The following is a 25967-nucleotide window of genomic DNA, read 5'->3' as shown; positions in this document are numbered from 1 at the left end:
ACAGCCTAGGTATGTTGTTGAGACTGATGGGTGTCAGGGTCAGTCCAAGTAAAAGCAAAGAGGGGCTGGGATGAGGGGTGTAGGGGAATAATGGAAAAAGCACCTTTAAGATCAAGAATGGAATAGTGAGTTGTGGAGGGAGGTATTGAGGACAAAAGAGTGTACCGGTTGGGCACCACAGGGTGGATAGGCAAAACAATTTGGTTGATAAGGTGGAGATCCTGAACTTACCTGTAGGACTTGTCCAGTTTTTAGACAGGTAAAATGGGGAAATTGTAAGGAGAGTTTGTAGGCTTTAGGAGGCCGTGCTGTAACAGGCAATTGATAACAGGCTTTAATCCTTTTAAAGCCTGCTGTGGGATGGAATATTGGCATCTAGTGGGGTAAGGGTGATTAGGTTTTAATGGGATAGTAATGGGTGTGTGATTGGTTGCCAGGGAGGGAGTAGAGGTGTCCCATATCTGTGGGTTAAGGTAGTGGGATATGAGAGGAAGATGCAAAGGAGGCTTTGGGTTGGGAAGAAGGGTGGAGATGAGCTGTGGCTGTAGTCCAGGAATAGTCAGGGAAGCAGATAATTTGGTTAAAATGTCTCAGCCTAATAAGGGAACAGGGCAGGTGGGGATAACTAAAAAAGAGTGCATAAAAGAATGTTGTCCAAGTTGGCACCAGAGTGGGGGAGTTTTAAGGGGTTTTGAAGCTTGGCCGTCAATACCCACAACAGTTATGGGGGCAAGGGAAACAGCCCCTTGAAAAGAAGGTAATGTGGAGAGGGTAGCCCCCATATCAATTAAGCAGGGGACGGACTTACCCTCCACTGTGAGAGTTACCTGAAGCTAGGCATCCGTGATGGTCCAGGGGGCTTCTGAGGTGATTGGGCATTGTAAGTCTTCAGCCACTAAGCTGAGCAGATCTGGGAAGGAGTCAGTCAGAGAACTTTGGGCCACAGCTTTAGGGGCTCTAGGAGTGGCTGCCGGGTGAGCTGGGCAGTCTGATTTCCAGTGGGTCCCTGCACAGATGGGACACTGCTTGGGAGGAATCCTGGGCTGCGAGCATTCCTTGGCCCAGTGGCCAGATTTCTGGCCCTTGAAGCAAGATCCTGATGGAAGAGGTCCTGTAGGAATGCTTGACCACTGCGGCTTAGGCATGTGTGGCTTAGGGATTTTGAAGTTCTTGGGTGCTAGAGGTATGGCTGGGTTTTGTCTCACAGCAGAGGCAAGTAATTGTAACTCAGAAATGCATTACTGTCTAGCTGCCTCCTGTCTATTATTGTACACCTTGAAGGCAAGGATGATTAATTCCTGTTGTGGGGTTTGAGGGCTGGATTCTAATTTTTGAAGCTTTATTTAATGTCTGGAGCAGATTAGGTAATAAAATGCATGTTGAGAATAAGACAGCCTTCTGGTCCCTCTGGGTCCAAGGCTGTAAAGCGTCTAAGGGTTGTTGCCAAACAAGCCATGGACTGGGCTGGGTTTTTATATTTGATGAAAAAGAGCCTAAATGCTAACTGATTTGGGAGAGGTTGGATAAAGAAAAAGGAGCATTAACCTTGACTATGCCTTTAGCTCCAGCCACCTCTTTAAGAGGAAATTGTTGGGCAGGTGGGGGAGGGCTAGTCACAGAATGAAACTGTAAGCCAGACTGGGTGTGAGGAGGGGAGGTGATAGAAGGATTATAGGATGGAGGAGCAGAGGCTGAGGAAGAACTGGAGCCTGATTCAGCCTGGCAGGGAGTGACCTGAGGTGGAGCAGTCTGGGGAGGAGGGGAGAGGTCAGATGGGTTGGTAGAAAAGGAAGATAGAAAAGACTCGGCAGCATTTGGGGTTGGGACTGAGGGGACAGATGGGAGAGAAAGGAGGATTTGGGATGGGTCGCATTGGGAACAGACTAGGGTGGGATTGATGTGTAAAAGAATGCCTGGATATCAGGCACCTCAGACCATGTGCCCATTTTACGACAAGAATTATCTAGATCTTGTAGGATGGATAAATTGAAAGTGCCATTTTCTGATTATTTGGAACCATTGTTGAGTTTGTATTGGGGTCAAGCAGTATTGTAGAAGAAAATAAGCATTTAGGTTTTAGGTCAGGTGTGAGTTGAAGAGGTTTTAAGTGCTTGAGAACACAGGCTAAGGGAGAAACAGGAGGAATGCGGGGTGGAAAGTTGCCCATAGTGAAGGAGGCAAGCCCAGAGAAAAGAGAGGGTAGAGACACGGAGAGAAGTGGTTGGTGGTGGTACTTGCCCCCCTGGGGAGGTGGTGCTTGCTACCAAGGTGAAAGATCAAGGCAGGCATCCCTGCGGTGATCAGACACCTCTGAAATGTGGGTGAATAATCAGGCAGGTGTCACCACAGTGATTAAACACCAAGGGAAGACTGTCTTCCCAAGTTCGTGACTGGCACTGGAGTTTTGGGTTCATGGATAAAACATATCTCCTCTGTCCCTACCAGAAAAGGAAAGGAACTGAAATTAAGAGAAGGGAGAGATTGAAGGGTGGCACCAAAATTGAAAGGAGAAAGAGGTTGAGGGATAGTGAGAGAGGTTGGAGTAGAGAGTAAAAAGAAGCCGCTCACCTGATTTAAAATGTGAGATGTTCCTTGGGCTGGTTAGTCTGAGGACTCAAGGTCATAGGTGAATCTTTCTCATGGAGCAAACAGCAGGAGGACAGGGGATTGATCTCCCAATGGAGGCTCCCCTATCCAAGTCTGAGCACCAAATGTCATGCGTGTCCATGTGCAGGCTGCACCCAGATGAAATAAACAGCTTTATTGTTCACACAAAGCCTGTCTAATGGTTTCTTCACACGGATGCGTGTGACACAGAGAATCTCTGATCTCCCAAAATTTGGTCGAGATCTAAAGTTTATTTTGCTGTACAACTCCACCCACCCCATCCCCTTTTTTTGAGTTTTACTTGCTTCCAACAAGGAAAGCAAGATTTCCTGTTTCCATGATGTTGGAAGGCAGGTAACTCCTTTATGGAATTTGAGCTCACTCCCAGCAGGCAGGATGAGTTTGAGTTTCTTCCTGCTTCTAGGATGGTAGAGGACAGTCTTCAGCCTGAGACCCATCCCTAGGTAAGTAGCTGAATTTGGGTTTTGTCTTATCTAAAGTCTAACAACCAGCTTGTCTTAATTTCTTTTTACCATTAGAGTGCTCAGCGATCATATTGTTGGTTTTTTGTTGTTGTTGTTTCTTCCAGTCTTTTGCCAATCAGATTTGACCAACTCTACCTGACTTGGTTAAATCCAAGTAAGAATTCCAAATTATGGGTAACAAAGCCTCTCTAATTTGGTTAAAATTCCTTGCAACTGCAAAAGAGGAAAAAACAAACAAACAAAAATCCCCAAAACCATGTGCTTGGTTTCTGTGTTTACTTCCTGTCTTAAAAAAAAAGTTCTTTTACTTTTTTTCCACCCTATATCTCCTTCCCTCTCTTGCCATCTGCAGCACCAAAAATCTAGAAAAGGCTTTTCATGACTTGAACCCCTTTAAATAATTCAGAATAAAGGCACCAATCACCCCTTTTAGGAAGTTCTTCTTTCTTTGTGGAATTTCGAGAGTCATGGGCAGATTCTTCTTAGGTCTAAAGCTCTGTTTTCCTGTATTGAATGACCTGACCTTTTTGGCTTTGGGGGTACCAGAGATTACTTTGTACTGTGAGAGGATTTGACCTTGGCATGTGTTATGGCAAATGGGAGCTACAAAGTAGGGGTGGCTGAGTACAGTTTACAGAAAGTGGTCTTGGCTGTTGTTTCTTATTTTCTCCTAGGAAGTTGTTGTTTAAGGATCCTAATTCTAGCTTGGAGATGCATTCTAAAGGGTCTTCTCTATTTACTTTTTCTCCCAAAATTAATCTTGAATGAGCTTGTGTGTGTGCATTTGTGTGAGGAACTGTTGTTTTCATAGGTAAATGAGAGACTGAGTTTTCTCAGCTCTGAAGAGAAAGGTCATTTTGCTCCTCCCAGCCAAAAGGTGCCCCTGAGTAACCAGGGGCCTTGTGGGAGTGTCTGGGGGTTTAACCCCCTGTGATTTGCAGCAGCCCTGCAGGGAAATCCTCAACAACAATTAATTTGAAAGAATAAGGCTCGTCCAGGAAACTCATATAAGCGCCGATTGCCCAGCATTTTGAGCCCTCTCTGAAGTCCTAGACCTCTGGAGAGAGAAACTGAGACATGTAGGAGGGTGGAAACAACTCAGTGGTGACACACTGTGGAGTCCTGCCCACAAGCAAGCACACATTGATCCACCACACAAAAACCCTAAGCCACAGCTCAGTTCCTCCTTTTAGGAAAAAAAAAAAAAAAAAAAGTGGGAAACAAATGATGTAAGAATGAGGAGAAAACAAAGAGAATGACTCCTCTGTGAGCACTCTGTAGGTTTTATGGCGTCTCTACTTGCCAGAGTTTATGTAAAATGGAAGTAGTATGGTCTTTGTGCACATTTACGTTGAGAAAAAGAGCCCTAAGGTCAACCTGCAAAGTATAGAGTTCCTAAGTTCTCTTTTTTTCTCTATTTTATTTTCTGCCTGCTTTAAATCTGCTGGTTTTTTTTTCTATTAAGATAAAAACCACTGTTTGGATCCAACAGATGTTTTGTTTGCAAGCTGGTGAATTTGTGTTTATCTCATGGCTAAAGTTCTGAAGTAAAAGCTATAGGATCTTTGTGTGTGTGTGTATGTGTGTGTATGTGTATATATTTAAAAGGCCTTTATAATTTCTATAATTTGATGTTTAATTGGCAATTCAGTCCATTTTAATTTTCCTGTAACACACTAGACTTTTTCTGTCCGTACCTAATGATGTAAATTTTACTATTTGATTTTCACCTGATTTGTTTCCTTTGATATGCAAATTTAAGACGACTTAGCTGACAACTGCCTAGGGTTACCAATAATTTATACAGGTTATTGAAACAGGTTTTCAAGAATTTTAAAGTCTGAGAGGGGAAAAAAGAGGTTTTTATGACTCTATAAGATGTACTTCTATTGGCATGCCTAACACATCTATCTATTTATGTGTTGTGTACACAATGTTTCACTACTGAAAATATATAAAAGCTCTAATTAATTGGCTTAAGAAAATAAAAGCTCTTGAATCAAATACTTTATCAGGAAAAAAGAAAAGAGTAGTCAAATGCTTTTTCAAGTTTAATAACAAGTAAAATCTTTAATAAATAAGATAGCCTTAAAATTGTTGGTAAAGTATAATAATATTAGAAATGTCTTAAGAATTTCCAGCATACATTTTTGTTTGTGTTTATGAATCAAGAAATTTTATACATATCCCTGCCAAATACTATAAGGCATCATAATTTGGAATAGGGGTTACAAAACTCTAAACCAAGCCCCAATCAGAATGATCTTTGTTTGTGTAATTTCTAATAAATAAGACACTGATATTTGTTTAATGAAACTAGCTACATCTTGAATTTAGTAAGATTACCATAACTTCTAATCTTGTGGCTTTAGGCAGTCTAGTCCACAGACAGTAAGGTTTGTTTTGGGAAAGAACTGTTATCATCTTTATTTCAAAGCTAAACTATAAACTAAGTTCCTCCAAAAGTTAGTTTGGCCTATGCCCAGGTATGAACAAGAACAGCTTGGAGGTTAAAAACAAGATAGAGTCAGTTAGGTCAGATCTTCTTCACTGTCTCTGTTATAATTTTGCAATGGTGGTTCCATAAGTTTAAATGATGATTATGACAGTTTTCATAAACAATCTAGGCAAATGATTACAATAAAATAATTAGGTAAGTGTAATGGGCTAAATACTTGTAGACAAATGTCACAATTTAGAATCTAAAGTTATATTAAATTAAGTAATAGATATTTCATTATTTGGGTATTTTCCAATAAAAATATATTTGTAGGAAGACATTCTTTCTAAAAAAGTTGTGTTCTTTTTAAAAAAGTTGAACAATTTTTGTCTAATTCAAAGCTTATTTAAAGGTTATATATAAAACAAAGTAAAAGGAACAAGGAAATAAGAGAGGTTTAAAGAAAGTTATAAAAATAAAGAGGGTTTTTTTGGTAAGAAAGCTTAAAGATACATAATTTTATATGAGAAAGAATCTTGTATGGTAAATTTAGTCCTAGAATAAAATGACTGGTTATTTAAGAAAGAGGGATGTTCAGGACAAACCAGAAAGCCCGGGCATATCATGAATGGTCTGTGTAAGTCACAGTAAGAGGATTTATTTTAAAAAGATTTTACATGATCAAGTTGTCTATAATTAAATGAACATTATAATGTTCTTTCTAGAGATTGAGCTTGATGTAAAAAAACTTATACACTAAATAATTGGTTAGAACAATGAAATTTTCTTAAGGAATTGATTTATTCTTAATAAATTATAAGAGCTTTTAATTTTTTTAACCCCTATATGATTTGGCTCTGTGTCCCCACCCAAATCTCACCTTGAATTGTAGTGATCCCCACGTGTCATGGGATGGACAGAGTGGGAGGTTATTGAATCATGAGGGTGGGTTTTTCCCATGCTGTTCTCATGATAGTGAATAAGACTCACAAAATCTGATGGTTTTATAAAGGGGAGTTCCCCTGCACATGTTATGTGCTCTTGCCTGGTGCCATGTCCCTTTGCTCTTCCTTGGTCTTCTGCCATGATTGTGAGGCCTCCCCAGTCATATGGAACTGTGAGTCCATTAAACCTCTTTCCTTTATAAATTACCCAGTCTCAGGTATGTCTTTATTGCCAGCATGAGAACAGATGAATACAAACCCAAAGTTCAACTTTCATTACATCTCACCATTTTTGGTTTTCTCTCTCCTTTTAAAGGGTGTGAAATAGTAATGCTCTCCTTCAACTTATTTTCAGCTCATATAAGTTTTTTCCTCAAGTTTTATTTGTTGTGGCCTAATGCTAACAATGTTTTCTTAAAGGTCTAAAGGAAATGTTTTCTTCCAACATAATATCCTGTGAAGTGCAGAAGGTCTTTTCTTTTGCCTTTTGGTAACTGGCCTAATAGATTTTAAGGTTTATTGAAACAATTCCTATGTATTATTATTAAGTTTTGGTTTGCTTAGGAAAAGACAGATAAAATTTTTTAAAATTAAGGTTATTATATTCATGTATCTTTCTGTATGTGCTTTTAAGTATTTGTGACATTGAGTTACAGGGCTTTGACTCCTGGGTCTAAAAAGGACACCAAGTCCTGCTAGATCTTAAACACTGTCAGTAATTAAAGCCTCATCTTCAGGCCCAGTAGAAGATGCCAATCAAAATAAACTGCATTCTTAGACACAGGGCTAGAAATTAAAGCTAATCAACTCCTCAAGGCCCAGAGACTATCATGGAAGAGGTGGGCATGTGAGATTGTAAGGGCCAATTTTGAGAGATAAAATAAGTCCAGTTTCTCTATAAGTTAATCATTAATGTCAAAGGCACACCGATGCAAGACCAGCATATGGGACCCTGTGTCAGACTAACAAGATCTTCTTGAAGCATTAGCCAACTTTTTAATAAAGGTTATAAAAGGCTTATGGAAATTTTATGGTCAAGATTAAAACTTTATAGATTGTTTATAAAATTTTGAAAAACAAATTTAATTGGCTTCATGCTGTTTTATTAGGGTTTATAGTTTGGCAAATGAAGTCTCCTTTCTCAAATAATAAAGGTTTTTGCCTTTTTTTGGGAAATACTTGAGTTATCACTTTGGTTAAATGAATGACTCATTTTACAATGACCTCTGATATCAAGTGTTTTAAACCTTTGATATTTTACAAACTTTCCAAAATCAAATTATAAATTATGTATTTTTCTGACCTAATTAATTCTTTAAGATATTAGATTCCCTGAAGTCCAAAAATGACATAATTTTGCTTATTTGTATAAAAATTATACAGGAAATATTGTTAAATATGAAATTGTGTTTGGTTTTCTTTGGGTTATGTTTATATAAATATGTTATTGGTATGTGTTCCAAAATCATGGGAAACTTCTATAATTCTGATTGACTTAGTGTACATTATCTGTAGTAATTATGTTGTGTTAATTAGTTATGATCATTTAAAATAGTTATGTTAAATTATTGTGTGCCACAGAGGTAATAAATTCCCTTGTCAATTGTGTCTTTGACTATGGCTGCCCTGAAACTTTTTGTCATCCACAGACAATTGTCTTGTTTAGGTCCTCTTTAGAAGATGGTATTATAATCAGTTATGAAACTCTAACAGGTGCTCTTAAATACAAGTTTCTGATAACTTTGGAGATTGTGACATCAGAATAGAAGAAAAACTCATGACTCATGGAGAACTGAAATGTTCATGAATATGAAGCAGAACAGGAATTAACTATACAGACTGAACTAATAGAAGACTGAAGTAATCTTTTTGACTTTTTGCTTAAAATGTTGCTGATCCTTTGTTTTTTCAGAGTCAAGGACAATTTTCTTTTGAGCTATTAACAGCTTTTAACAATTTAGTATACTCCTATGGAACAAAATTTGAACATATTTGTTTATCTCCACCTGATTTCTCCAGCATTTGGAAACTATTTGTGGGTATTCATAACTTATGGCAATACAGTTAATTGCATAAGTGCAGTAAGAATCTGTTTTCATTTATAATAGGACACAATTGGAGAAACTGGTTATTTTGCCAAGGCTTTGACTGGAATGGCATGCTTTCCTTTAAGGAATCAAACTTGAGTTATGGAGCCAATAAAAGCTCCTTGGGAAAACTGGCCTCATACCTAGTCTACACAGTCCCTGTACAGGGTTCCTGACCTGAGGTAAGTAAAGAATGCCACTTTCTGACAGGCCCAGGAGCCCCAAGTTTATCTTGGAACCTCAAGGGGAGAGGAATTCACCCAATTCAAGTATTTGATGGTACAAATCTATGGCTGGGCTTGGCTTTAACAAAGTTTTATCTGAGATTCCTTCTATGGAACAAAGTTCCATCAAAGCCAATTTAAAAGCCTATGTAAAAAATAATTATTCTTGCTGCTGCACTGTGTACAAATAATCAGTCCAGTATAATAAAGCAAATCAGTCCTACCATGATTTTTCTTTATTAAAAATGGGAAACTGGAGAATGAAAAATTATGTTTCAAAAAATATAGTACACCTGTTTTTAGCTTGGATTGAATTCTAATTTTTCTTGTCTACAAGTCTTTTAAATAATGTTTTCCATTTTTTTCCTTCTTTATTCCTCCATTTTTCCTAATTTGGAGTCACTGAAAACTAAGCTGTGCTTTTGTAAAGCTCTGTGAACTGAAGATAGACAATTCAAACTTCAGAAGGAAATAACAGCAACCTATTTACATACATAAGCCACTTTCATACCTGATGCATGGACCTCAGAGTAATGTGGCCTATCTTGATTTTCCAGGATTGTTCTTTCATTTGTTGTTGTTTTTCTCCCTTCCTCCCCATATTTTCTCTTCAGAGGACATGAGACTTCACAACCTGCAAAAAATGAACTTTCGTAATAACTTTGGACCTACTCATCCAGGAATCCATGAGTAATCAGACAAAACCTGAGACTAGAGACTCATTTTCTTCTAAAATTCTTTCTCCAAACTATTTTTAAAAAGAAAAGGGGGGAAATGTGAAAGGAAAGTAAATCTTGTGGCCCCCAAATCACTAAGCTAAAGGGAAAAGTCAAGCTTGGAACTGCTCAGGGCAAATTTGCCTCCCATTCTATTCAAAGTCACCCCCTGCCCACTAAGATAAATGCATATCTGATTGCCTCCTTTAGAGAGGCTAATCCGAAACTCAAAAGAATGCCGCCATCTGTCTCTTATCTACCTATGACCTGGAAGCCCCCTCCCCACTTCAAATTGTCCTGCCTTTTCTTCGAGTAGTCCCACCCTTCTGGACCAAACCAATGTTCATCTTACCTATGTTGATTGATGTCTTATGTCTCCCTAAAATGTATAAAACCAAACTGTGCTCTGACCACCTTGGCCTGATGTCATCAGGGCCTCCTGAGGCTGTGTCGTGGATGTGTGTCATCAATCTTGGCAAAATAAACTTTCTAAATTAACTGAGACCTGTCTCAGATATTCAGGTTTCACAATTCCAAACCTTCTCTTTTTCAATTTATAACTCTTTTATCTGACAGGAATTTTTAAATTTACAACATTTTTACTTATTTGTTCAATTGTAGTACAAATAAAGAAGTTTCAAAACTGATAACCCATACCTCTGTGAGAAACAAATTTACTAACTAGCAGGTATTGTTTGTGTACATTTCTTTTTATCTTTAGCCTTATGTTATACCGTAAAAGTAGTGTTTTCTGAAGTTATTTAGGTCAGTCTTTTAGTTGTTTTCCTGCCTCCCTTAAGTGTGATTATGAAATTTATTTTTCATATAGTTATATTTCTTTGTGATTGTATTCTATTTTGCGTTCTATTCACATCCTAGTTGATTTTAATTATGTATTACTTTGCGGGGGGGTGATATGCAAAACTTTCCCTTGTGAAAAAAGATGAAAGTCATACTAAAAGGAATACTCAGAAGAGTGCTGCTTCTCACTTGTCTCTACTATTCTCTTTCCATTTTCTTCTTCTTTCCACCTAATTCCCTTCTCCTCCTGCAGATTTAGTTATCTTTTGTTAATGGCACCTCTGTGCAGTACCTCTGTTACCATTAATGCAGCAATGTTGACATATTATCAAACAAAGTTCACAGTTTAATTAGGGTTGACTCTTTGTGTTGTATATTCCATGGATTTTGACAAATGAATAAGGATGTGTTTCCACTTTTATAGTACCATACCACACAAACTAATGTACAGTATTAGTTATCTATTGCTGTGTAATAAGTTTTCAGAAACTTAAAATTTAAAACAAAACAAGCAGCTTAGAACCACTTAGATTTGTTATCTCACAAGACTGCAAACAAGATGCTGTTTGGACCTGTTCGTATGTGAAGATCATAACCCTTCACTTGGTCCTCCTCCATGCTCCTCCATGGCCTCAACTCCTAGAGGTCCTCTCCATAGGCAGTTACAACATGACAGTTACCTTCTTCAAGGCCACCAGGAGAATTTCTCAATTCAATCCGCTAAGGCAGAGTCTTCTATAATGTAATATAATCAACTGACTGACTACCCCACATCCTTTGCTATATTCCATTAGTTAGAAGCAATTCAGAGGTTCTTCCTGCACTAAAGGAGGAAGGATTATTCAAAGGTGAACTCACTGGAGGTCCCTCTAGGTTGTGTCTATCATAGTAGCTGCATTCATTTTTGGTTTGTTCTTCCTGAAATTCTTTTGCATAAATGTGTAGATACACATATATTTTCTTTTAGCCTCTTCTTTCGTATACGATGGATACGAGACCATAGATCATTTTGTACTTTGCTATTTTCACCTAGCAGTAGATGTGGGAAATCATTTCATATAAACAGATGGAGATCATTTTTCTTTTTTTTTTCAAAATATGTTTAATATTTTCCTCCCAACTTGGAGAGGTCTTTTCTGGTGGCTGTCTCAGTGGGGTCTAAGCCCCTCTTTCATTTTTACAGTCCTCCATTATTGGGATGTACTATAATTTTTCCAACCATTCTCCCAGGATAGACATTTAGGGTTTTTCCGCTGTTTCACAATTACAAATATTGCTTTAGTCGGTGACCTGTACATATGTATTTTCATAATATTGCAGTTATATCTTCTGGACAGATTCCTAGAAGTGGGATTACTGGCTCAAAAGGTAAGTGTATACGTAGTTTTGTTAGGTGATACCAAATTCCCCTACGGAATGGTTGAACTAGCTCACATTCTCACTAGTAATGTATGAGACTGCCTTTTCCACTATGCCCTCCCCAACAGAATGTTTTATTAGACTTTCCATTTTGCAGGCATTCCTCTTACAATGAAAAAATAATTTTTCCAAGTCATTGCTGAAATCCTAATAAAAAAATCACTGTTCCTCCAACAAATATTTATTGAGGACCTACTCAATAATCTAGGTACTATGTGGGAATGCAACTGTGAGCAAAACAAAAACAGTCCCTTCCCTGATGGCATTTCAATCTGGCAACACAGAGAAATGTATGCCAGATGATGAAACCCCCACACAGTCACAGAATGTTGTGTGCTGGATTGTTCCATGATCCATTCAGTTAATCTGGGAACTATGTCTCCCAGAATTCTCTTTCCTGTATGGTTCTAGATTAGAGTGGGCCAACAGGTAAATTTGCCCAAGATTTTTAGGGGCGGAAATAAATCAGTGACCTTTATTCTCTGCAAGTCCTTGTAGCCAGAATTCTGGACAGACTGGTGCTTGGGTTTCTGGAGTGGTTTCAATTGTTCTCATTCTCCTCTGCTTTGTGTCCAGCTTTTCTTGCTGCCCACTGGTCTTGATGACCAACTACAGCTCTGGCCCACCACCTGATGTTTGGCTGCAGGACCATAGAGCTGGTAGTTGCACTGGGATAACCCCTTCTAGTAGACCTCTCCAGAAGCTCCCATTTGCCTCTTACTCTGGGAATTGGAGACAGTTTCTCAGATTTCCCTGTAGATCCAACTTATCCACCGACCCAGTGCTTTGGGACTAGCAGTGACCCTTCTTTGGTTGTCTCACTCTCTCTTTTAGATTTTTGCTTCCCTAGCTCCTCTTAAAGTTGCAGGAGGTCTATTTCCCATAATAAATCTCTCTTTCTTTAATCTTCATAATGTTTCTGCTTCCCTGACTGAACCCTGACCTATACATGTAGTAAGTGCAGTGGAGAACTAAGTGCTGCAACAGCATGTTGAACAGAAGGTCCTCAACTAGTCTGGGGATCAGAGAAGATTCTCTAGGAAGATGACATTTTATCTGAGGTCTGCAGGGAGTTTAGGAGTTATCTGGGTAAGTATTTTCTGCATCTTTGCTCACTCAACATTTATTCCAGCCTCCTGGTATCTGTCCCTGAATTCCAGAGGCTAAAAGGCTAAACACTGCATTTCCTTTTCCCTCTTTCCCCTTCTTTTAAAAGATTTTACTTTTTAGAGCCGTGAGGTTCAAAGCAAAATTGAGCTGAAAGTACAAAAGTTTCCCACATACCCCTTCCACCCAAAATACACATCCTCTTGCATCATCAGCATCCTGCCCCAGTGTGGTAGCTCCCAATGCCTTTCCTCTAAAGATCTACTCAGAGTGTGGCAGTCTTCCCAATGTCCCACTCCCTCAAGGGCAGGTGTTCCTCCTGGCTGCATCTAGTTGGCCATCTTGCCCCCCTATCCTAGGCTCAGTCTTTGGAACTCAATGAAAAGTTCCTTTTTATTCCTAGTTTGCTGAGAGTTTTAAATCATGAATAAATGCTGGACTTTGTGAAATGCCTTTTCTGTATCTATTGCTACAATTGTGTTGTTTTTCTTCTTTAGGCTGTCAATGTGACAGAATACATTAATTGATTTTAAAATGGTGGATCAGCCTTGTATGTGTGGAATAAATCCGACTTGGTTGTGGTGTTTAATTCTTTTTGGGCATTATTGGATTCAGTTTGCTAATATTTTGTTGAGGACTTTTGCATTTATGTTTTTAAGATATGGTGGTGTGTAATTTTCCTTTCTTATAATAACTTTGTCTAGTTTTGGTGTTAGAATAATACTGGCCTCATAGAATGAGTTAGGGCATATTCCTTCTGCTTCTACCTTCTGGAAGAGATTGTAGAGAATTAATATGATTTTTTCCTTAAATATTGGTGGAATTTACCAGTGAAACAATCTGGGCCTAGTAGTTTCTATTTTAGAAGGTTATTAATTATTGATTCAATTTATTTAATAGATGCTGGCCTATTCAAATGATCTATTTCTTCTTATGTGAGTTTTGGCTAACTGGATCTCTCAAGGAATTGGTCCATTTCATCTAGGCTATCAAATTTCTGAGCATGGAGTTGTTTATAATATCCCTTTCATTCCTTTAATGTCCATGGAATCAGTGGTGATGGCCCCTCATTTATTTATAATACTAGTTTTTTGTGTATTCTCTCTTTTTTCTTAGTTGCCTGGCTAGAGATTTATTAATTTTGCTGATATTTTCAAAGAATCAGCTTTTGGTGTCATTGCTTTTCTCTATTGATGTCCTATTTTCAGTTTCACTGATTTCTACTCTAATTTTGTTATTTCTTTTCTTCTACCTACTTTGGATTTAATTTGCTCTCTTTTGTTTTTCTTTCCTAAAGTAGAAGCTTAGATTATTGGTTTTAGGTCTTTTTTTTTTTTTCTAATGTGTGTGTTCAATGCTATACATTTTCCTTTAAACACTGTTCTCACTGCATCCCATAAATTTTTTGGGGGGTAATTTCTGCTTTGCAGAAATTAACATAGCTACTCCAGCTTTCTTTTGATTAGTATTAGTATGGTTTATCTTTCTCCTTCCCTTTACTTTTAATCTATATATGTCTTTATATTTAAAGAGTCTCGCTCTGTCACCCAGGCTGGAGTGCAGTGGCACAATCTCGGCTCACTGCAACCTCCACCTCCTGGGTTCAAGCGATTCTCCTGCCTCAGCCTCCCAAGTAGCTGGGACTACAGGCATGTGCCACCACACCCAGCTAATTTTTATATTTTTGGTAGAGATGGGGTTTCACCATGTTGGCCAGGCTGGTCTCAAACTCCTGACCTCAGGTGATTCACCTGCCTTGACCTCTCAAAGTGCTGGGATTACAGGCATGAGCCACCGCACCCTACTGCATCTTACAAATTTTGATGTTATATTTTCATTTTAATTTAGTTCAAAATATTTTTAAATTCCTCTTGAGATTTTTTTTGACCCACGTGTTATTTAGAAGTGTGTTGTTTAATCTCCAATTATTCTGAGATTTTCTAGCTATCTTATGTTATTGATTTCTAGTTTAATTCCATTGTGGTCTAAAAGCATGCATTGTATGATTTCTATTCTTTTACACTTGTTAAGGTATGTTTTATGGCATGGAATGTGGTCTATCTTGGTGAGTGTTCCACATGAACTTGAGAAGAATGTGTATTCTACTGTGGTTTGGGAGAAGTATTCTATAAATGTCATTTAGATCCAGCTGTTAGAAGTGCTGTTCAGTTCAACTATGCCCTTACTGACTTTCCACTTGCTGGCTCTGTTCATTACTGAGAGAGGGTGGTTATGTCTCCAACTATAATAGTGGCTTTGTCTATTTCTCCTGCAGTCCTCTCAGTTTTTGCCTCACGTATTTTGACACTCTGTTGTGAGGGGCATACACATTAAGGACTGTTATGTCTTCTTGAAGAATCGACCTCTTCGTCATTATGTAAATGCCCCTCTTTATTCCGGATAATTTTCCTTACTCTGAAATCTGCTTTGCAGAAATTAACATAGCTACTCCAGCTTTCTTTTGATTAGTATTAGTAGGGTATATCTTTCTCCTTCCCTTTACTTTTAATCTATATATGTCTTTATATTTAAAGTGAACTTGTAGACAACATGCCTGGTCTCTTTTGCAGCTAGGTTTCTGAATGAGATTCAGGATTTGTAAATAAGATACAATCATATGAGCCTTGAATTTAGAACTGATTTAACGGCTGAGTGAGTCAAGCCTGGAGGAAGTGGTTTTGCCAGTACAGTGTGTAGGAGGAGTGTTAAATTCTGGGGCTGCAGCTCCAGCAGCAGCTTCTCGATTTGACAAGCTGGTTTATTGATTGTGTCAGGGCCAACAGCTTCCTCTGCAGCCCAGTCTTGAGGCTGAAGATATTAGTAGCCAAGTGAGGAATGCCTTTACTAGGGTGCGCGAAATTGGTTCAACTAAACTAAATATTAAAGATGACCACATGGGCCAGGTGCAGTGGCTCATGCCTGTAATCCCAGCACTTTGGGAGGCCGAGGTGGGAGGATCACTTGAAGTCAGGAGTTCAAGACCAGCCTGGCCAACATGGCGACACTCCATCTCTGCTAAAAATACAAAAATTAGCCAGGCATTACATGGTGGTATGCACCTGTAATCCCAGCTACTCAGGAGGCTGAGGTGAGAGAATCACCCAGAGTGGGTGATAGAGTGAGACTGTCTCAAAAAAAAAAAAAAGAAAAAAAGGGCTCACATGACCGAGTGTGGTGGCTCATGCCTATAATCCCAGCACTTTGAGAGACCAAGGCAGGAGGATTGCTTGAGCTCAGAAGTTCAACACAAGCCTTGTCAACATAGCAAGACCTATTCTCTACTAAAAAATATTAGCTGGGTGTGGTGGCGCATGCCTGTAGTGCCAGCTACATGGGAAGCTCAAGTGGGAGGATAGCTTGAGCCTAGGACATCATGGCTGCAGTGAGCCCTGATTGCCTCACTCCCGCCTGGGTGACAGAGTGAGGCCCTGTCTAAAAAAAAAAAGAGAAAGAGAGAAAGACCATATGGCCATTTTGGGGTCTTCATGCTACTGAACAATAGGCTCAAAGGAGGACCACTTAGTTGGAAGTGAAGTACAAATATGGGAAGAGGGTTATGCATCAGTCAGATAAATGAAAGGATTACTAACTGTGGAGGTTATCTATGAACTGGCTTGCTCAACATCTATTTCATCTCCTTCTAGTGTACCTTTCTACTCTGCAGAGGCTGGAAAGGCAAAAATGATGGCTAAGGCTTCCTTGCAGGTAAGCTTTCATCCATTTTAAGATTCTGCCTATCAGATATATTTGCTTGGGAATTGAAATCAGAATTGAGTGAGTGGGAAAAGAGGCAGGACGTAAAGCATGGATTTGCTGGTATAGGTTGTCATAGCAGAGGTGTGACTCTGGGGATAGAAGTGGGAACAACAGCTTCATGATTTAATGAGCAGCTCCTTGTTGTGGTAGAAGCAGCCGTTCCCTTAACAGATCAGTTCTGGGATGTGACTCTGGGAGTCTTTTTCTGGAAACTCAGTCTAGGGCCTGCTTTTCCAGCACCCCCAAGGATTCTGGAGAATACTGTAACCACTAGGGCTGCACACAAGGAGGAAGTGTGATGTTGAGGAAGTGAGAAAAGCCCAGCCCAGTGGAGCACAAAGGGTGAAACATAGGTTGGAGGTCAGCAGGGGCCAGATTGCTATAGGCCACTGACCTTCTTGGCTCGACCTATGGCACTGTAAAGCCGTGCTTTTGAAGGTAGAATACTGTTAACCAGCCCTTATCTTCAATCAGTTCACTATTTACTTACTTTCTTTTTTCTTCTTTTTTTTTTTGAGACAGAGTCTCGCTCTGTCACCCAGGCTGGAGTGCAGTGGTGCAATCTTGGCTCACTGCAACCTCTGCCTCCCAGATTCAAGCGATTCTCCTGCCTCAGCCTCCCAAGTAGCTGGGATTATAGGCATGCGCCACCACGCTAGGCTATTTTTGTATTTTTAGTAGTGACGGGGTTTCATCATGTTGATCAGGCTGGTCTGAAACTCCTGACCTCAGGTGATCTGCCTACCTCGGCCTCTCAAAGTGCTGGGATTACAGACGTGAGCCACCATGCCCAGCCAGTTCAGTGTTTTCAACAGAAAGACATTAGATTGCAGTGGTCAGTTTAGGCTAGATGTAAAGAGCACCTCCTTTTAGCAGGTGGTTTTAAGACTCAAAGGAAACGAGTGGCTAGTGTTAGAATGACTTTTAGGAGGAGGCCAACAGCCCACTTAGGGCTACATAGAGCAAGTCTTTCTTTCTTTTCTTTTCTTTTTTTTTTTTTTTGAGATGGAGTTTCGGTCTTGTTGCCCAGGCTGGAGTGCAATGGCGCACCTCTGCCTCCCAGGTTCAAGCGATTCTCCTGCCTCAGACCCCCGAGTAGCTGGGATTACAGGCATGAGCCACCATGCCCAGCTAATTTTGTATTTTTGGTAGAGACGGGATTTTTCCATGTTGGTCAGGCTGGTCTCAAACTCCCGACCTCAGGTGATCCACCTGCCTTGGCCTCCCAAAGTGCTGGGATTACAGGCATGAGCCATTGCACCTGGCCTAGAGCAAGTCTTTTGTTGCAGCAGGAAACTGGACTGGATGGCCCTTCATGGACCAGGCAGCTTGGTGATTCCGGACCTCCTCCCAGATTGGCCTCATCTCTCCATTGCTTTCACCTCTCTGTGGGATCTGACCAAGGGATACAAATGAATCTACCTCTTCATCTTTTCCAGAGAGCATAATTCATGCTGTTTTCTACTTTAAGAATTGTTGCCCCAGAATAGCCATCTCACATTCACCCCACCCTGGCCTGACTGCCCCACTCATATTATAAATCTCTCAGCACATACCAGGCATGGTGGCTCACACCTCTAATCCCAGCGCTTTGGGAGGCTGAGGCAGGAGGATCACTTAAGCTCAGGAGTTCGAGATCAGCTTGGGCAACATAGGGAGACCCCATCTTTAGAAAAAAAATTAAAAATAAGCTGGATATGATGGCACACATCTGTAGTCCCAGCTACTCAGGAGGCTGAGGTGGGAGGATTGCTTGAGCCTAGGAGGTTGAGGCTGCAGTGAGCCATGATTGCACCACTGCACTCCAGCCTGGGCAACAGATCAAGACCCTGTCTCCAAAAAAAAAAAATCTAAGCACTATTATGAAAGCAGATTTCTCCTTTGTGCTTGAAATAAACAGGGCCTAAAAGAATCCCTCTTTCCATATATCTTACTCCAAAGGCCTTCCCCTGTGGGTAACCCACCTCCTATCCTTCCTTCAGCAATAATTCAGCCCTCTGCCTTTTTATAAACTGTTGTACATCTTTGAATATTTGTATTTGTGTATCTGATCTGTCCCCCAAACAAGGGGCTTCTCAAAGCCTGGGGGTCTCTAAGGATAGAGGCTAACACAGTTCGGATGTTTGTCCCCACCCAGATCTCATGTTGAAACGTAATTCCCAATATTGGAGGTGGAGCCTGGTGGGAGGTGTTCGGATCATGGAGGCAGATCCCTCAAGAATGGCTTGGGCCATCCCTTTGGTGATGAGTGACCTCTCACTCTGAGATCTCTTGCTTGTTCCTCTTTTCTCCATGTGATGTGCCTGCTCCCTCTCCACCTTCCGCTATGACTAAGCTTCCTGAGGCCTCCCTAGAAGCCGAGCATACGCTGGCATCATGCTTTCTGTAAAGCCTGCAGAACCATGAGGCCTTTAAACCTCTTTTCTTTATAAACTCCCCAGTCTCAGGTATTTCCTTATAGCAGTGCAAGAATGGCCTAATACAGAGGCTGTCTCTTCCTTCAGACTGAGAACCCCTGGAGAATATGGAATGGTCTTTCCCATCAGACAGGAAACTCCCAGCATCTCATACTCCTGTCTCTCCACATCCCACGCCAGAAAGATGCAAGAAACTTCAGTTTAAAACCAATGGAGAGTTCCCAGACACAGAAGATGAGCAGGGACATCCTCTGAGAGGAAAACTCTGGTGGCTTCAGGGGAATCAAAGCAAGTCCCCACTTCTCTCCTCTCCTGCGCTGAAAACTCAGAGCAGGCTGGGTATGGCAGCTCATGCCTGTAATCCTAGCACTTTGGGAGGCCAAAGTGGGAGGATCAGTTGAGCTCAGGAGTTTCAGACCAGCCTGGGCAGCATAGTGAAACCTCGTAAGTATTAAAACAAACAAACAAACAAACCAACCAACCACCAAAATTCAGAGGGGACAGGGGAGGTGGCACACTGCTGTCCTTCTTGTTCCCCTACCATGTAGCACAGGGCCTGTGGAATGGAAGGGGCGCTATCAATGTGTGTTGGGTGATGGACTGGATGAATAAATGGTACATCTGTGTGCCTAGGGGGCCCATTCCAGACACCAGGTAGTAAGGCAGCCAGATGAGTTCTAGGCCTGGCCTTCGAGAGACTCTGAGATGATGGACAAGCTGCTTGTCTGGGCCCCAATCAACTCACCACTGGACAGATCTCTGAGAGATCTGTGGCCCCAAGTTTCTAGAGCCCAGGCCTTACTACCGAGAAGATCCATGGACGTGGGGAAGCACCTACTCATAGTTCCTCAGAGAGTCTGTGTTTGGTTTACATTGAAGCCAGGCATAGTGCCATGTGCCTGTAGTTCTAGCTACTCTGGAGGGTGAGGTGGGAGGATGGGAGCCCGGGAGTTCAAGGCTGCAGTGAGCTATGATCACGCCACCGTACTCTAGCCCAGGCAACAGAGTGAGACCACCTCCCTAAAAAAATAAAAATGAAGATGAAAATGAAAAAAACCAAAAGAGTTTGATTTTCTCACAACAAATAGGTGCCCTGGTTAGTGATGGCTGCCCATTCCGTCATTTTTTCAGTCAACTTTCTGAGTCTATCAAACTGCAGTAAAGTCTCCTTTGGCCCCAGGATGGAGCCAGGATCTTCTCCAGTCAAATGTCTCTGAGGCCAGCTGGGATCAGTGGAAACTGTGGGGAGAGGGATGGGGAAGAGCAGGTTCTATCTTTGCTCACATCCTGGAGTTGTTTCTGACCTGCCCAGGAGAGGCTGCCCCTCCAGAACTAGACTCTTCCTTGGCTTTAAGATGTCAAGTCGAGCAGATGGAAGGACAGACACCTCATCTGACCACTGTTCTATGGACCAAAGGCAGGATGAGCATGGTAGGTGCAGAGGCTGCAGTTGGAAACTTGAAACCCTTGCCTGGGAAATGAAGAGCAAGGCCCTGATTTGGAATGAATATGTTTAAAATAAAAATAATTATGCAGAGTTGGAGGAGCTCTTAACACAGATGGAGCTCAATCATCCCAATGTATTGATGGAGAAACAGGCTCAGCAAGTTCATGGCAGAAATGGGGCTCCAATCCTCTGTGAGGCTTTGCCCGGAGCCCTAGCTATCAGGGAACACGAAATCTGTCCAGTGCAACCACCTTCTCTCATCATGTTTGCCACCTGCTTAAGACTCTCCTTCAAGTAAGCAAGTAAGCAGCATGTTCTTACTGACCACAAAGTAGCCATTGTTGGGGCGACTCTGGCAGTGACCTTGATCGCCTCTAGAATGCAAAATGCACTTGACTTATGCAAATACCAACACTTAGTGGCCCTTCAACTGCCAGGGAGCATTATGGACCTTTCGCTGAGTTTCACTTGGACATGTGAACTTCTGATCTCAACTGACTCATTTAGTTGGAGCAGGGAATCCCAATGCCTTTGGAAATAGAAAATGGATATGACTCAGGATGAAACATCAGTGGAAACAGACCTTTCAAGATTTTTTAAAAAAATATAACTACTGGTTAGCATAGTCATAAAATTAGATAGTTCTTCTTCCTTATTTAGAAAACAGAATACAGACCGGGTGTGGTGGCTCATGCCTATAATCCCAGCACTTTGGGAGGCTGAGGCAGGCAGATGATTTGAGGTCAGGAGTTCAAGACCAGCCTGACCAACATGGTGAAATCCTGTCTCTACTAAAAATACAAAAAATTAGCTGGGCATGGTGGTGCATACCTGTAGTCCCAGCTACATGGGAGGCTGAGGTGGCAGGATCGCTTGAACCTGGGAGGTGGAGGTTGCAGTGAGCTGAGATCATGCCACTGTACTTTAGCCTGGGTGACAGAGCGAGACTCCATCTCAAAAAAGGAAAAAAAAAAAAAAAGAAAACAGAATACAAGGTCAGGCATGGTAACTCACACCTGTAATCCCAGCACTTTGGGAGGCCAAGGTGGGAGGATTGCTTGAGGCCAGGAGTTCGAGGCCAGCCTGGCCAATATAGTAAGACCCTGTATCTACAATAAAAGTAAAAGAAAGAAAACAGAGTACAAAGGGTGGAGTCTGGGTCTCCAGTCTTGTTTGTCTGCTTGTAGGTCCTGCTATTCCAAGTGTGGACCATGTACCAGCTCCATGGGAATCACCAGGGAGCTTGTTAAAAATGTAAAAATCTCAGGCTTTCCCCCAGACCTGGTAGATCACAACGTGTATCTTAGCAAGATACCCCAGTTGACTTGTAGACACAGGAAAATTTGAGATGTACTGCCCGAGAGCACCAAAACATGTCAAACACAAAATAGACTTGAAACAAAGGAAGAAAATAAAGTATTTACCATGCTTGCATTGTAATGAGAATGCACGCAATAACTTCAGGACATTTATGACAATAGGAATTCTTTTTAAATTAGTAGATGGTTCTTTTTAGAACAGATTTAGATTTACATAAGAATTGTATAGAGTTCCCATATACCGCCCCCTTATCCCAACATATACAGATTTTCCTCTTATTAACATCATGAATTAGTGTGGCACACTTATTAAAATTGACTCAATATTGATATATTATTATTAAAGCCCATAGTATACATTAAGGTTCACCTTTGTGATGTGCAGTTCTATGGGTTTTGACAAATGCATAATGTCATGTGTCCACCATCACCATATCCTACAGAACAGTTTCACTGCCCTGAAAATTCTCTGTGCTCTGCCTGTTCATCCCTCTGTCCTCCCAAACCCCTGGCAACCACTGATCTTTCTACTGTCTCCATAGTTTTGATTATTCCAGAATGTCATATAGCTGGAGTTATACCGTATATATCCTTTTCAGATTGAATTAATTTATGCCTTTATGTTCCTCCATGTCTTTTTGTGATTTGATAGCTTATTTCTTTTTGATAGCTTATTTCTTATACTATTGCTAAATAGCATCCCATTGTATGGCTGTATCACAGTTTGTTTATACATTCATCTATTGAAAACTCTTTTGGTTGCTTCCATTTTGGGAAAATGATGAATAAGGCTGCTGTAAACATTTGTGTGCAGGTTTTTGAGTGAACATAAGTTTTCAGCTCTGTTGGGTAAATACTTAGGAGTACAATTGCTGGATTGAATGGTAACACTATATTTAGCTTTGTAAGAAACTGTCAAATTGGAGCAGGGTGTGGTGGCATGCACTTGTAGTCCCAGCTACTCAGGAGGCTGAGGCAGGAGGGATTTCTTGGGCCGAGGAGTTTGAGACTGGAGTATGCTATAATCACACTTGTGAATAGCCACTGCACAGACGCACAAAAGAAACTGTCAAACTGTCTTCCAAAGTGGCCATGGCATTTTGAATTTCCACTGGCATTGAATGAGAGTCCCTGTTCCACATCCTTGGCAGCATTTTGTGGTGTTAATGTTTTGGATTTTAGGCATCCTCGTAGGTATGTCATAGTTATTTTGATTTGCAATTTCTAATGACATATGATACTGAATGTGTTTTCATATGCTTACCTGTCATCTGTTTGTCTTCTTTGGTGAAGTGTCTGTACAGATCTTTTGCTCATTTTTTAATTGAGTTATTCGTTTTCTTATTTTTGAGTTTTAGGAGTTCACTGTGTATTTTGGACACAAGTCCTTTATCAGATATGTGTTTTGGAAGCATTTCTCTTAGTCTGTGACTTTTGTATTGTTCACAAAGCAGAAGTTTCATATTTTAATAAAGTCCAACTTAACATTTCTTTTCCCAGCTCCACATTCAGTGGTATCATGTTGGTAACTTGGGATCAGCCATATTGGGGGTATTTACACTGAAGAAATTGGCAGACTCTATGAATCAGGGATTTCCACCTTCCTTACAAGAGTTGATTGTTAAACCATTTTATAGCACACGAATGCCTCCGATGAACTTTCTATTGAATCATTCCAGTTGGTCTATTACTTTAGTTATAATTTTTTTTATGTACCAGAGAAGCTTTTTGTTTTGTGTACATATGTAAGATTGGTATTTTATTTTTCTTTTGATTTAATTTCTCTTGGCAAGACATGGTGGCTCATGCCTATAATTCCAGCACTTTGGGAGGCAGAGGCAGGAGGACTGCTTGAGGCCAGGAGTTCCAAAACAGCCAGAGCAACATAGCAAGACCTCATCTCTAAAAAGAAAAAAAAAATTAGTCAGCTGTGGTGACATGTGCCTGTAGTCCGAGCTACTTGGGAAGCTTGGGTGGCAGGATCTTTTGAGCCGAGTAGTTCAAGATGGTAGTGAGCCATTATCACACCACTGCATTCCAGCCTGAGTGAAAGAGTGAGACCTTGTCTTTTTTTTTTTTTTTTTTTTTTTGAGACAGGGTCACACTCTGTCACCCAGGCTGCAGTGCAGTAGCACGATCATGGCTCACTGCAGCCTCTGCCTGTGAGGCTCAAGCGATCCTCCCGCCTTAGCCTCCCAAGTAGCTGGGACTACACGTGCACACCACCATGCCCAAGTAATTTTTGAATTTTGGGTAGAGATGGAGTCTCCCTATGTTGCCCAGGCTAGTCTCCAAATCCTGGGTTCAGGTGATCCCACCTCAGTCTCCCAAAGTACTGAAGTACTGAGATTACAGGTGTGAGCCATCTCATCCAGCAAGACCCTACCTCTTGGAAAAAAAGAATAACCAAAATATGTCTAAAGAAGAGAGAAGAGGGATTTTCCTTAGTATATATGAAGACTTAAAAAAATTACAGTAATTAGGCCAGGTTTGGTGGCTCACGCCTGTAATTCCAGCACTTTGGGAGGCCGAGGCGGGCAGATTGCCTGAGCTCAGGAGTTGGAGACCAGCCTGGGCAACACGGTGAAACTCTGTCTTTACAAAAATACAAAAAATTAGCCAGGCGTGGTGGTGTACACTTGTAGTCCCAGCTACTCGGGAGGCTGAGGCAGGAGAATTCCTTGAACCTGGGAGGCAGAGGTTGCAGTGAGCTGAGATTGCACTGCTGCACTCCAGCCTGGGCGACAGAGTGAGACTCTGTCTCAAAAAAAGAAAAAAATTATAGTAATTAGGCAGAGTGATATTAGGGCAAGTGTAGAAAAATAGATCAAAGCAACATAAAGGAAGCCCAGAAATAGATCTAAGCATAGGTGGAAACTTACGTGATAAAGAAAACATTAAAATCAGAGGGGAGGCCGGGCACGGTGGCTCACGCCTGTAATCCCAGCACTTTGAGAGGCTGAGGCAGGCGGATCTCCGGAGGTAAGGAGTTCGTGACCAGCCTGGCCAACATGGTGGAACCTCATCTCTACTAAAAATACAAAAATTAGCCAGGCATGGCGGCAGGCGCCTGTAATCCCAGCTTCTCCGGAGGCTAAGGCAGGAGAATCGCTTGAACCTGGGAGTGGAGGTTGCAGTGAACCAAGATTGTGCCATTGCACTCCAGCCTGGGTGACAAGAGCGAGACTCCATCTCAAAAAAAATAAATAAAAAATAAATACATAAAAATAAAATAAAATCAAAGGGAAAACACTGGTCTGTTCAACAAAAGGTGCTGGAATCATTGACTTTCCTTATGGGTAAATAAAACTAAATTTCTGCCTCATACTACACACGAAAATAAACTCCAAATGGATTAAAGGATTAAAGCCCTAAGTGTAAAACCCCGAAATTTAGAACCAATAGGAGAAAGATATTGAGAAAAATATTGTTAAACTCCTGTTACAGAGAGTCATACAGGACTTTGCAAACAAGGTACTAAACATTACTGATTGATAACTTGGATGGCATGAAAGTTAAAAGTGGTAGTTTTTTTTTTTTTTTTGAGATGGAGTCTTACTCTGTTGTCCAGGCTGGAGTGCAATGGCACAATCTCTGCTCACTGTAACCTCAGCCTCCTGGGTTCAAGCGATTCTCCTGCCTCAGCCTCCTGAGTAGCTGGGATTACAGGCATGTGCCACCATGCCTCGCTAATTTTATATTTTTAGTAGAGACGGGGTTTCTCCATGTTGGTCAGGCTGGTCTGGAACTCCCGACCTCAGCTGATCCGCCCACCTCGGCCTCCCAAAGTGCTGGGATTACAGGAGTGAGCCCCCACGCCCGGCCAAAAGTTTTTATATTATAAAAATGCCATAAATAAAAGACAACTGGCATGCTTACAGAATATATTTGCAACATATATAGCAAACACTTGTTGTCTTGTTTTCCAATGTGTTGCCTCCTGGAAGCCGCTGACACAGAAGCCTGAGGGAACACACTCCCCCTACGTCCTTCTCCAACACAGCAGAGCCAGGAAGGACCCGGATGGAAGTTAGGACAAAGAGGCCCAGAATTGGCACAGATACCAACAGACCATTCGTTGAAGAAGAAATCCAAATGGCCATAAGGTATGTATGTAAAAATGCTCGGTTGCACCAACAGCTAGGGGAAGCAAGTGAAAACAATGATACACAATTTTATACTCATCAGATTGGGAAGA

At 41.0% G+C, this 25967-nt stretch overlaps 1 protein-coding gene across 1 annotated transcript in view; it reads left to right on the top strand.

The window, feature by feature from the left end:
• The window catches only part of PLA2G5 (phospholipase A2 group V), a 62916-nt gene that overhangs the window by 14631 nt on the left and 22318 nt on the right, over nucleotides 1–25967 (top strand). The window contains exons 2-3 of the mRNA XM_019016065.3: nucleotides 16475–16535; nucleotides 25717–25875. Of these exons, the coding sequence (XP_018871610.1) occupies nucleotides 25793–25875 (83 nt within the window). The 5' untranslated portion in view covers nucleotides 16475–16535; nucleotides 25717–25792. The remainder of the gene's footprint in view (nucleotides 1–16474; nucleotides 16536–25716; nucleotides 25876–25967) is intronic.

The sequence above is a fragment of the Gorilla gorilla genome, chromosome 1 (genome assembly GCF_029281585.2).
Source record: "Gorilla gorilla gorilla isolate KB3781 chromosome 1, NHGRI_mGorGor1-v2.1_pri, whole genome shotgun sequence".
NCBI lineage: Eukaryota > Metazoa > Chordata > Mammalia > Primates > Hominidae > Gorilla > Gorilla gorilla.
Note: the sequence above shows the minus strand (reverse complement) of the source record. Positions and strands in the feature narration are given on the sequence as shown.